The following is an 11,720-nucleotide window of genomic DNA, read 5'->3' as shown; positions in this document are numbered from 1 at the left end:
AAATATTAATGAAATTATAATGAAATTTTAATGAAATTGGGTCAAAATTGTGAATGCTTTTCAAACATATTTCAGCAAAAGTTCATTATATTTTCAATGAATTATTTCCATCAGATACAAATATCTCAATTGAGATCTTACATGCGAAATTTTGCGGAAACCTCAACTGAGAATTCAATTGAGAATTCAATTGAGAATTCAATTGGGAATTCAATTGTGATCTCAATAGAAATTTTTCAGTAGGGTAGTCATCTGTTCGAACACTCGACAATACATGAATGTACAAGTTGCAGGAAATCATACCATGCGTTTAAATCGCAATAGGGGTCATATTTTTAACGCATATTCGAACATGCTGATACGCCTTTCTAATTCTCTTAAGCTAATACAACTCTATACGGGACGCTTGTGTAGAAAAACGGGACTCAAATAAAAAGGACGTATTTGGCGTTCGAATACGTATCGAGAATACGGACTCTGATGCCTAGACATTAAACGAGCTGCATCTTGGAACATCCGAATGCATGTTATGGAACTCACGCGACGGCAATTAAGGCTCCTGGGGAGTCGTATCATCCATCTCTTTTTAATGACGTCAGAAGCGAGAAAACGCATGCTAAAAATTCCTGCAAAATACGTCGAGATAAACAGATATATCCACAAAACGACATTTGCGATCGATTAAGTACACCTCTAAAATACTCCGTACACTTTCCTTTTGTTCTAACAATCAACAGATAATTATAAAATAAATGTGACGTGCAATCGTCTTTTCTAACCTAATTTCCTCATTATCTTGTCATATTAATTTTCCGATTATCTATTGATTTTTAGAACAAAAGGAAAGTGTACGGAGTATTTTAGAGGTGTACTTAATCGATCGCAAATGTCGTTTTGTGGATATATCTGTTTATCTCGACGTATTTTGCAGGAATTTTTAGCATGCGTTTTCTCGCTTCTGACGTCATTAAAAAGAGATGGATGACGCGACTCCCCAGGAGCCTTAATTCGTAATTTAAAGTCATTATTCTTCATCGTGAAGCAAATAAGGAAACTGCGGGAGCTGAACCTTGGCCGAATGCACAATAGATATGCGTATATATTCTTTTATTTTTGTGTTGTATCTCGTATGCGTGAATCGCCGAGATTAGTGGCATTTAATAAGCCTTAATTTTTTCAAAATTAAAGAAAATGATCAAGGTACGACGATGACGTAAGATACGACGATGACGCAGTTAAAAAAATAAGGAATATAATGAAGACAAATAATTCGATCGAATATTTAGCTGAATGTCGTCCATGATCGAATTAATTCCCGAGATAACCAGAAGAGATTAGATACTTTCCTCTCCTGACTTTCTCTTATGTTTCTTTGTGTTTCTTGACATTGCGTTGTAACAGAACATGAGCCTCGATCGTTTTATACAAAAAGTTCCCGCGCGATTTGCATACTACCACGCCACACGTGTCGACGTACGTGAAAGTTTCGACAAGTGGCATAACCTATAAATCTTAAAGCAACTGTATTAAGGAAAATATGTTTATTTATCTATTTAAGATTAATGTCTAAAAAGTATAGTGTCAAATAGCCGCGAATATCCACGGGGAAGGCTGAAGCACCAAAACAAAAAAGCAACTATATTTTGTCGTTATTTTTATCTGAGAAAGGAATAAAGTACTTTAACCTGTCAATTAATATTCCACACGATCCAGTATCTTTACATCGAATCCAACACAATTGTGCAGTCACAATAACGACATCATAACCCAGAAATCACCCAGTTGTACTATCGACAAAAACTGACAACTATTTCGAACACGCAGCAACAAATGTTCCAATCAAGGAACAAAAAACCGCAATCTTCTGTCATTTTTATGCCATGAACTCATGCTAAAGGAAGTCAAGGATATCACATCTAGCTCACATACCAACCATACATGGCATACACAATCGCATATCAAGGAATCTCGATACAAATCGATATCTCTACATTTTGCGCGAAGAGCACATGGTTACAATACGTAGCAAACGTCAAGAGGTTCTTCAGAACGTCAGCAAACCACTTGATCTCGCTTACCTCAATTGGTTGATTGCCGATAAGTTGATTTTTCAACAAACGGTTGCCGCGAGTTTAAACAAATCTAATACGACGACAAGGTAGACTATAAATCCGAAGAGCAACTTGACACGAACACTGCAGCTTTGTGACTGTGGTTTTCGGTCGACAGTTCTCTCCTCGGTTAAAACGTTATGTCTGACACACACGACGCGTTATCGCTGCCGCAAATTGGCGACCGTCTGTTTCCCCTCGGCCATGCTGTGTCAGACATCGCGAATGAAATAGACAGATATTTGCGGATTCGGTAGCGGCGGCCAGTGGAGGGGAAAGCAAAAAATCGCAAGGATACGCGACAAGCCGAAAGAAAACGCACCATGCTGGTGACGTTTCATTCTCTCTCTTCCTTTCTCAATAAATGACTGGGCGTCATTAAGACCTATACCTCTATAGCAATATTTTAAAGTTAGCAAATATTTTCTCTTAATCCATTAATCTTTAGACAAATATTCCTTGGAAATAATTCCAAGGTGTTTTCCAAAAAAATCACTGGTCGTGTAAACACGTCTCTCTCTCTTTCTTTCTCTCAATGCTGGCTGGTTACAGGCTACACCAGGTGCTGCCCCAATACCACTTTAGTCCCGATCTATGCTGCGTTCGGAAACACACACTGTGTGCACACTACTAGACGATAGCCGTTGGAGTGAACGAAATACAAGAGTGAGATAAAAAGAGAGGGAGAGTACTCGAGTGACGTTTCTGAACGCAGCCTTACATAGAGTAGTAAGCTTTAAGCCGTAAGAAATTAACCAATCACAATTGACTATTCCTCTATAATTCCACTGTGATTGGTCAAAATCTTATGGCTTAAAGGGAAGTGTAAACATGCTGTACATACGGCAGTTTGACGTTATCACAGTCGATAATGACACGTATCGACTAATCGAAATGTCACCGCTCTAATCCCCGCTCGTGAGTCGACGGGTAGACCACTGACAACGGTGGTCGATGATTATCGCGTTGGAAGTTGGAAGTGGCTCCGCGATACCTGACGTGACAGCAAGTTCGGGCTCTGGACGTCACGAATTGTTACCCGGCCACGCGCGTAAGATCTCGCGAGTGATCGCGGCAATGGCGTAACGACGAAGTAGCCGCGTCAAGATGAGCTGTACAACGAGGTCCGTGGGCCCCAGGGGCGGCCTGTATGTCGTCGAAGGCGAGGTCTGCCTCCTGGTGACGGCGATGCGGCGGGGTGCCCGATGGTCGTCGCACTCTCATCAGGTTCGATCCTTTCCCTCTTGCTTCAGTTAACATACGCGACAATAGGATAGATGTTGTGAGCGTTTTCGAGCTCCCACTTTGTTATATTTCTATTTATTTTGGTGACTGTTCAAACAGGTTGCAGTAATCGGTCTGTCAACCAAGGCTGCTCTAGTCTTCGACATTTTTGAAACAAGATGAAGTTGCTATCTTGTGACAGCCACTATGTAACTTGTATTCTGTTTGTCTCATGGATGTCAGTTGTGTTTCTTCTATTTATCATTTTTTTCTCTATTTTCAAAATACTTTCAACAACGTATGGATTTTGGAAGACAATTCCTCTTTCAGATATATTAGTTCCATGCTGTTTCAAGATAATTTCAATCAGCTAGATATTCATATGATACGACTGACATGAAATCACAAAGAATTGATTGACCTTGTGTTAAATTTTAAATACTTTTAACATGATATAATTTCTAGGATGATGATCAAGATACTCTCGTGAAGAGCTTGAACACCTTGAAGGAGGCACTGAATGAGCCAAGAGATCTGTCTCAGTTAAAGCCTGGAGTTTTCCTTGCACCCTTCCTGGAAATCATAAGATCAGAGGAAACTACAGGACCAGTGACCAGCCTGGCGTTATCTGCTGTTAATAAAATCATTTCTTATGGTCTTGTCGGTTAGTTCAAATTTCAGATTATGATTAAGATTTTTATATATATACACAGAATGTCTGACACAAAATGTTTCATATCTTGTGTACATATTGATTAGATTAAATACAATACAAAAATTCCTCTATCATTTTGTATACAATCACATAAAATTTTGAGTTGTTGGGATGACTTTGTGTCAGACACCTTATATATAGTGTCTTATCATACTTTGTTTTGTTTAGATTCCAATCATCCTTCCATAGCATCCTGTGTGGAGGCTATCGCTGATGCAGTTACACACGCCAGGTTCGTGGGAACCGACGCATCTGGCGATGGAGTGGCCCTCATGAGAATTCTTCAAGTTTTGCGAGCCCTTATGCTGTCACCTGCCGGCGACCATCTCTCCAACGAAAGCATATGCGAAATTATGCTGAGTTGCTTTAGGATATGCTTTGAGACACGACTCAGCGGTAAGTTGGTCTTGCATTTCTGCCGACGAGTCACGAGTACGTTGCAATAAGGTGTCTCCTTCGTAGAAATTCTCAGGAGAACGGCAGAACACTGTCTGAGAGACATGGTGCAGCACTTGTTCACCAGATTACCGCAATTCGTCGACGATACCAGAGCTTTGCCAAATATGAAGGTATGTTTCGCGATTTTGAAGAAATATTACTCATATAAAAGTGAAAAATTACATTTCGATGTTCCACAGAAAATGAGAACGAATAGTGTGGAGAGTACCCGTAGTAAGAACAGGAAACACAAAAGTTACGTGAAACAAAAGTCCAAGTCCGCTGTGGATGACGTAGACGACAAAGAGTCGAACATCCTCAACTCGATCGACGGAATACGAGCAGGTGGTCATCTGGCTAGCACTCCAGTCTCGCCGGTTGGGAACATCGTAGACATGCAGGGATCCTTGGATCACGGAAGTGCCGATAAAAACGAGGATGAGAAGAATGACAGAAAAGTCAGCGGTAGTAAGGACACTAGTGGTAAAAACGAATGCAGCAAAGCTATAGATCAGGAAGCGAGCAAGAAGCAGGAAGACGATAAGGACACGAGCAATAAAGAAGTTAATAGCGATGTAGAAATGGCTGAGGCTAATAGGACATCCGAGAATGTTGACACGGAGAATAATAAAGCTGTATCTGAAGAAACCAAAAACGTAGAAAAGGAAGATGCATCTGAGCAAAAAAGTATGGCGAACGACGCCTCCGGATCCTCCGCCAAACAGTCCGTGTCAGAAAGTCAAGGTATCGTAAAAGAAATTTTTTACCTAAAATGCTAAAAGAGAACTTCTTAAATTATTGAGAGAATACTAAGTTGTTATTTAAATTATTATATAAGATAATTTCTTGTCTTTTATAAAAGACAATCACATTTATAAAAGACAAGACAGACATAAAATGATAAATTTTATTTTATAAAAGACAATCGTTTATAAAATAAATTTCTTTTATAAAATTTTGTAAGGTTTTATAAAATCTTATAAAATTTGTAAATTCCTTTTTTCTGTGATAATCGTGCAGGTGACGAAGACAAAAGCATTGACTTGACGCAGTCTCCGGTTGGCAGCGTAGAGGACCTGTCAATAGATGAAAGTGTGTCCAAGACTTGCAAAGTAAAAGAGCCTGAGCAGATGGAGGAGTACGTGAACACCCAGGGTGTTCGCTTCATGCCGCTGCAACAGCGCGCGCCATATGGCGCGTTGTGTGTGCGCGAACTATTCAGGTTTCTCGTTTCCTTGTGCAATCCTCTTGATAAGCAGAATAACGAAATCATGACTCACCTGGGTCTTAGTTTGCTACAAGTGGCGTTGGAAATCGCTTCTGATGCCCTTTCTAATTTCTCGTCATTACTTGCGCTCGTGAAGGACGACTTGTGTAGAAATCTCATTTTGGTAAGACAGAAGATTCCACATAAGTTATTATAATAATAACCAATTACATAGTTTGATCTGGTTTCCGGGTTAGTGCTGCGTCTTTCATAAATTTGTTTTTCATGGAGAATGGGAAGAAATAATTTAAATATTTCATCACGCAGAAGTTTGAAGATTCATTACACAGTTTGATTTTGTTTGTAAATACAGGAATATTGCGTTATACTTATCTATTGTATATAAACATCTTATAATGGCATCAGGTCGTTCCTGCCTGATGAAGCAGACTGAAATGTAATCAAAGAAGAATCCACGCGGCTCAAACCCGGAAACCAAATCTAATATGCGTGGACACCGCGAAAGTCTAAAATATCAAATCTTATGACTTTTATGTTTTAGCTACTGGGAACAGATAGGTTGTCGATCCTCGCTGTAGATCTTCAAGTATCATTTTTACTATTTGAATCGCAAAGGGAGCATCTAAAATTCCAATTAGAACACTATTTAACTAAATTAATGGAAATAGTAAATTCAGAGTCTAATAAAATATCCTACGAGCAACGGGAATTAGCGCTTGGTGAGACTTTTAATTTTGTAATAATGTATACACACAGTGTAAACAATACAGACAATATAAAATTTATTTTCATAATTCACAGAAACTATAGTAAGATTGTGGAGAATACCCGGCTTACCCGCTGAGTTATATTTAAATTATGATTGCGGGCTTTATTCTACGAATTTGTACGAGGAACTTATGAAGATGTTCTCCAAAGTACGTATTGTTCCCCACATATATCACGTAAATATTTATATTTGTAATACAAAAAGATTTCATGTCTCTTTAAACATTTGTTTTCAGAACGTCTCCGTGCCCACAGCTGGCATGTACAGTATGCAGCTGATCTCCTTGGACGCCATATTAATGCTAGTTGCCGGTATGGAGATTCGTTGCAAGGGTAAATTGTGTAAGCCGTCGCGTCATGAGGCATCGCCGAATCTTCCCACGCGCGAAGATCTGCTCGCTACAAAAGCGAACAAACGCGTAGGTGCTCGTCCTTGTTTCATTTTCGCCGTTATTCTACGATAAATAGAATTCTTCATTTTCATTTGCAGTGGCTGGTCCTCGGCACGGAAAAGTTCAACGAGAATCCACGCGAGGGTATCGCGAAGCTCACTGAGCATGGTCTTCTGGGTGGTACCCCCGGCCATTCGGACCCGGAGAAAGTAGCGAAACTGTTGCGGGAGAATCCTGGTCTGGATAAGAAAGCGATCGGCGAGTACATCAGCAAGAAGGAGAACAAGAACATTCTCAATCACTTCGTGCACAACTTCGACTTGAGAAACACCCGGATCGACCAAGCTTTGCGACTTTATTTAGAATCGTTTAGGTTGCCTGGAGAGGCGCCTCTCATAGCTCTTCTACTTGAGAAATTCGCCGAGCATTGGCATGTGAGTACATGTACTCCACTGTAATAATTAAAGACGTAATTATATGTATAATATTAATAGTATTAGTACTAAAATAACTAAATTGTTATATTGTTTCTAGGATAGCAATGGTAGACCGTTTGCCTCCGCCGACGCTGCCTTTACATTGGCTTACGCGGTGATCATGTTAAACGTCGATCAACACAATTATAACGTCAAAAGACAAAATAATCCTATGACTGGCGATGAATTCAAGAGAAATTTGAAGAAAGTGAACGGAGATGCCGATTTCGACCAAGATATGCTCGACGAAATATATGTATCGATTAAGTAAGTGTTAGTTACTATGTTGCAATGTTTTTTCAGTAGCGTTATAATTCACGTTTTAATTACAAGTAATAAGCTATTGCTTACTTATGTTGTTTGTTCAGAGGAGAGGAAATTGTAATGCCGGCCGAACAAACTGGACTAGTAAAAGACAATTATCTGTGGAAGGTTTTATTGAGAAGAGGTGCCGGTCCTGAAAGCACGTATTTAAAAGTGGGCAATTCCGGCGAATTTGTCGACAGAGATCTGGCAGAGCACGCGTGGGGACCGATTGTGAGCGCGCTTTGTCGCGCCTATGACAAAGCACCGGACAGATCGTTGAAGTGTAAAGTGTCTCAAACGTTCCTCAGGTTTGTTACACATCCTTCGTTAATTATTATAAATTTTTACTCTTGTAAATATTTGGTATTACTATTTTTGTCATCTTTTTTTCTATTTCAGTTGCGCGGCAATCAGCGCTCATTATAGCATGTGCAGCGACCTAGACACTCTTGTGGTGAGTCTCTGCAAGTTTACTGGCTTAATAACCGGCGGAAAGCCCGAACAAGTGGTGCAACATCTCGGCGGGAGCGGAAAGTGTCAACTGGCCGCTCTCACTCTCTTTAAAATCACTCGTTTACATGGGGACGCTTTGCGAGCATCTTGGAAGAACATCATCGATTGCCTTCAGTCACTTTACGAGGCAAGACTGTTGCCAAAAAATCTCACAGAGGCAGAGGACTTTATCGATCCGTCGGGCAAGATATCTCTGCTTCGAGAGCCGACCACACCGAAAGTCTCACCGGGCGATCAAGGAATATTTTCCACCTTTTACTCGTATATCGCGATGGACACGTCGCGGCAGTCGCATCCCGCTGAGGCGACTATACGGAAAAAGGCCACGGAGTTTATCAGCAATTGTTATCTCAAGTCGATCATCGAGGAGAGCAAGTTCTTTCAGGTGAGTCAACGCTTCATGGCATGTATAAGCGTGTAAAAAGATAATTTGTTTTTAAAAGGAATAATATCTTTTCGTAAATAAATAAATAAACTCCAAAAAATGCATTCTAACAACCATCATCACTTTACAGAGTGAGTCGCTCAATTCCCTCGTCGGTGCTCTAGTGTCAGTGAATCCCAACGACGAAGACGTGTCTATATTTCTACTAGAGTTATTGCTGGAAGTAACTATACAAAATCGAGACAGGGTGACGTGTATCTGGCCGGTGGTACAGAGTTACTTGGATCATCTATTAACAGTAGCAGCGCGGGAGAATCACCCTTACCTACTCGAGAGGGTAGCTGTGAGCATGCTGAGACTAGCAATCAGACTCTTACGCGGTGAAGAATTCGCGTGTCTGTCTCCTCTGCTACCACTCACTCATCTACCATCCGCGACGACTGCACCGTTAGCTCGTCAAATCGCTTACGGTCTGTTTGAGCTTCTGAAGACCGGTGCTGCAAATATTCACAGCGCAGAGGATTGGAAGGTGGTGTTTAGTCTGCTGGAGTGTGCGGGTGCCGGCGCGTTAGCGCCTAAACGGTCCAACACAGTCTTAGACGAGACGTCGAATACCAGAGCATCGGTTTTAGACCCGAGACCGATCAGTCCCGTGCCCGAGTGGGTGCTGGTGTCACCAACCGGCACCGAGGCGCCTCTTCCGGTAGCCGCGGAGAGAATAGTGTTGGCGCGTGATCTGCAGCCACACGACTCAGCGGCGTTCGTCAAGTGCTGCGAAAGTCTGAACTTCCTGGTGCGCGACATGGCACACGTCACGCCTTTCAATTTTGACCTGTGTGTTAACTGCGTAAGAACCTTCGCCGAAGCGGTGTTACAATGCACGGGCAAGCGAAACCGGGTGTGCAATTCGACGGAAGAGTCCCCCGGCTATCAACACAGTCCTGAACAACTGTTGGATTTGATGCACACACTACACACGAGAATCGCTCAGGTATTCCGTTGGTGGGCGGAGGAGGGTAGCATCGACGAAAGTATATCCCTATGGCCGCAGGCTTGGCGACCACTTTTGCAGGGTATCGCGCGACTCTGTTGCGACGCACGTCGACCTGTACGCACGGCGGCGATCACGTGTTTGCAGAGCACGCTGTTGGCGCATGACCTGGCGCAGCTATCTGCGATCGAGTGGTCGCAGTGCCTCGAGGAGGTACTGTTTCCGCTGCTAGCGCAACTGCTGGATCCTATCGCGTCAAACGATCCTATTGGCGTCGAGGAGACGCGAGTTCGAGCCGCGATGTTACTCTCCAAGGTATTTCTTCATCATCTGACACCTCTACTGACGCTACCCGGTTTCCTACCGCTGTGGTTAACCGTGTTGGATCTACTGCGCGCATACATGCATGCCGACAACAGCGAGCTATTGTTCGAGGCTATCCCTGAGTCCCTGAAGAACATGCTGCTGGTGATGTCGTCCGCCAATGTGCTAGCGCCGAGCTCCAATCTCTGGGCGCCGACATGGCGAGCGATTGACGTGTTTTTACCCAACTTGAGAACGGAACTCTTCCCGGAACCACCCGAAGCTGTGCCTCATTCCACGCAGCAGCAACCGCAGTCGCAACCACAGACGCCGCAAGTTATTAGCTTGGTTGGTCAACAGCAGCCACCTTCTTTTCCAGGATCTATAGCACCACAGCCGGAAAGTACACCGATCTCGTCGACCGATATCGAGCGCGCAAACATCCAGGATAATGCGAGCACGACGACGCCCGTAGACATCTTGCATTCCGCGCAATCCAGTACGGTTGCGGTTCCGATTCCCTTGTCGGCATTGGTATTTAACAGCGAGGGTAAGGAGCAGCAGCAGGTGATCACTTTAGTCAGTCAACCAGCACCGAGCGTGTCGAGCCCGGTAGCGGTGCAACCCGCAGCCCAAAGTATCTTTGATATTTGCCATTCGGCGAATTCTCTGGCAGACAAAACAAGCGAGCAACAGCAGCCAACGCAATTGCAACTTCCGGCATTGTCGCCGAGCGAAGAAGAGTACGACAGAGCGACGAAGAATACGACGCAAGCAAGCGACGAGGAGCAAGATCAAAACACGATAAGCCGGTATGTGCAGTGGGTACATCAACATCATCAACAGCAGCAGTGCACACAATATGTGTCGTACGGAAAGGCACCGCAGTATCAGCATCTGACGACGGAAAATTCTTCTTACCGCAAGGAACCATCTGAGGTGAATCAATGTCTTGCATCTTAACAGGATCTTAAGGAGTCAATCACACGGCCTGCGATTGACTTCCGATAAGTTGCGTTCGCTTGGTGCCAACTTAAAAAAAAATCGTCTTTTCACGACTACGCTAGCATAAACGGGATAACAATAATGAGTTGTAGAAACGTTAGCCGAATGTAAAGATGATATATCTAGGTGAAACTTATATCGAGAGATTCTCGGATATTCAATGTATTTTATTTTCCAGCATGAAATTATTATTCGTTACCAATATTTTGGTGCGACTTGGCCAAAATTAATTTCTGTTAATTGTATATTTATCATCTTTACGCGAACACTCCGTAGTTGCCGGTATCGAGGATCCGCACTGCCGTCCGCAATATAATCATTACCTCATTAGAACGATTAGATAGCTCTATGCGATTAATACCCTGAGCGATTATTGTGGCGGAACATAATCGTAAAATGTGTTTTGTTTGCAGACGATGACTGTAGATTCTACTGCGGCGACGATGTTTAACTCCGCGGCGTATTTTAGCGAGGATCCCGCGGCGGATCGTCTCTTCGTCGTCACTAATCCTTGACCACTGTATATTCTTTATGTAAATTGTATTATATAAATATATTTCTACGACACGTGATCATGTTCGTGTAGATGAGGATTCACTGTCGTGAATGCGATTAATTAAAATAAGAAGGACGAGAAATAGACACAATCGTTGTATCTTTGGTTTGTATATTTGTCACTCATACGCAAATAATTTATATATGTTGCACATATATATATATATATATATATATATATATATATATGCGTGCACATATATACATATATAAATATATACAGGGTGTCCCATATGTCCCGAATCGGCTGAACATCTCGGAAAGTATGCACTTTTGAAAAAAATATTTCAGGCAAAAGTTGCAATAAAGT

The 11,720-nt window shown here is 42.3% G+C and overlaps 2 protein-coding genes across 5 annotated transcripts in view; one reads left to right on the top strand and one right to left on the bottom strand.

The window, feature by feature from the left end:
- Window positions 1-2,352, bottom strand: part of LOC116851780 (glutaredoxin-C4-like) — a 4,363-nt gene extending 2,011 nt beyond the window's left edge. For 2 of the 4 annotated variants that reach the window (XM_032831558.1, XM_032831560.1), the window contains exon 1: window positions 1,686-1,885. The gene's annotated coding sequence lies outside the window, so the exon portion shown is untranslated. Of the gene's footprint in view, window positions 1-1,685; window positions 1,886-2,078 lie in introns of those variants that run through there. The other 2 variants (XM_032831557.1, XM_032831559.1) reach the window with 2 other exon arrangements.
- A 651-nt stretch (window positions 2,353-3,003) lies between these two features.
- On the top strand, window positions 3,004-11,512 carry LOC116851779 (Golgi-specific brefeldin A-resistance guanine nucleotide exchange factor 1). The gene is made up of 15 exons (XM_032831555.1): window positions 3,004-3,338; window positions 3,801-3,999; window positions 4,219-4,446; window positions 4,513-4,619; window positions 4,689-5,232; window positions 5,509-5,879; window positions 6,258-6,435; window positions 6,518-6,633; window positions 6,721-6,903; window positions 6,975-7,310; window positions 7,411-7,619; window positions 7,721-7,966; window positions 8,058-8,556; window positions 8,687-10,789; window positions 11,269-11,512. Exons 1-15 carry the CDS (start codon window positions 3,219-3,221, stop codon window positions 11,368-11,370), a joined length of 5,541 nt encoding a protein of 1,846 aa, XP_032687446.1. The 5' UTR covers window positions 3,004-3,218; the 3' UTR covers window positions 11,371-11,512.
- The last annotated feature ends 208 nt before the right edge of the window (window positions 11,513-11,720 follow it).

Source organism: Odontomachus brunneus, unplaced genomic scaffold, assembly GCF_010583005.1.
Source record: "Odontomachus brunneus isolate Ranch 3 - 2012 unplaced genomic scaffold, Obru_v1 Obru_scaffold_191, whole genome shotgun sequence".
Classification (NCBI taxonomy): Eukaryota; Metazoa; Arthropoda; class Insecta; order Hymenoptera; family Formicidae; genus Odontomachus; species Odontomachus brunneus.
Note: the sequence above shows the minus strand (reverse complement) of the source record. Positions and strands in the feature narration are given on the sequence as shown.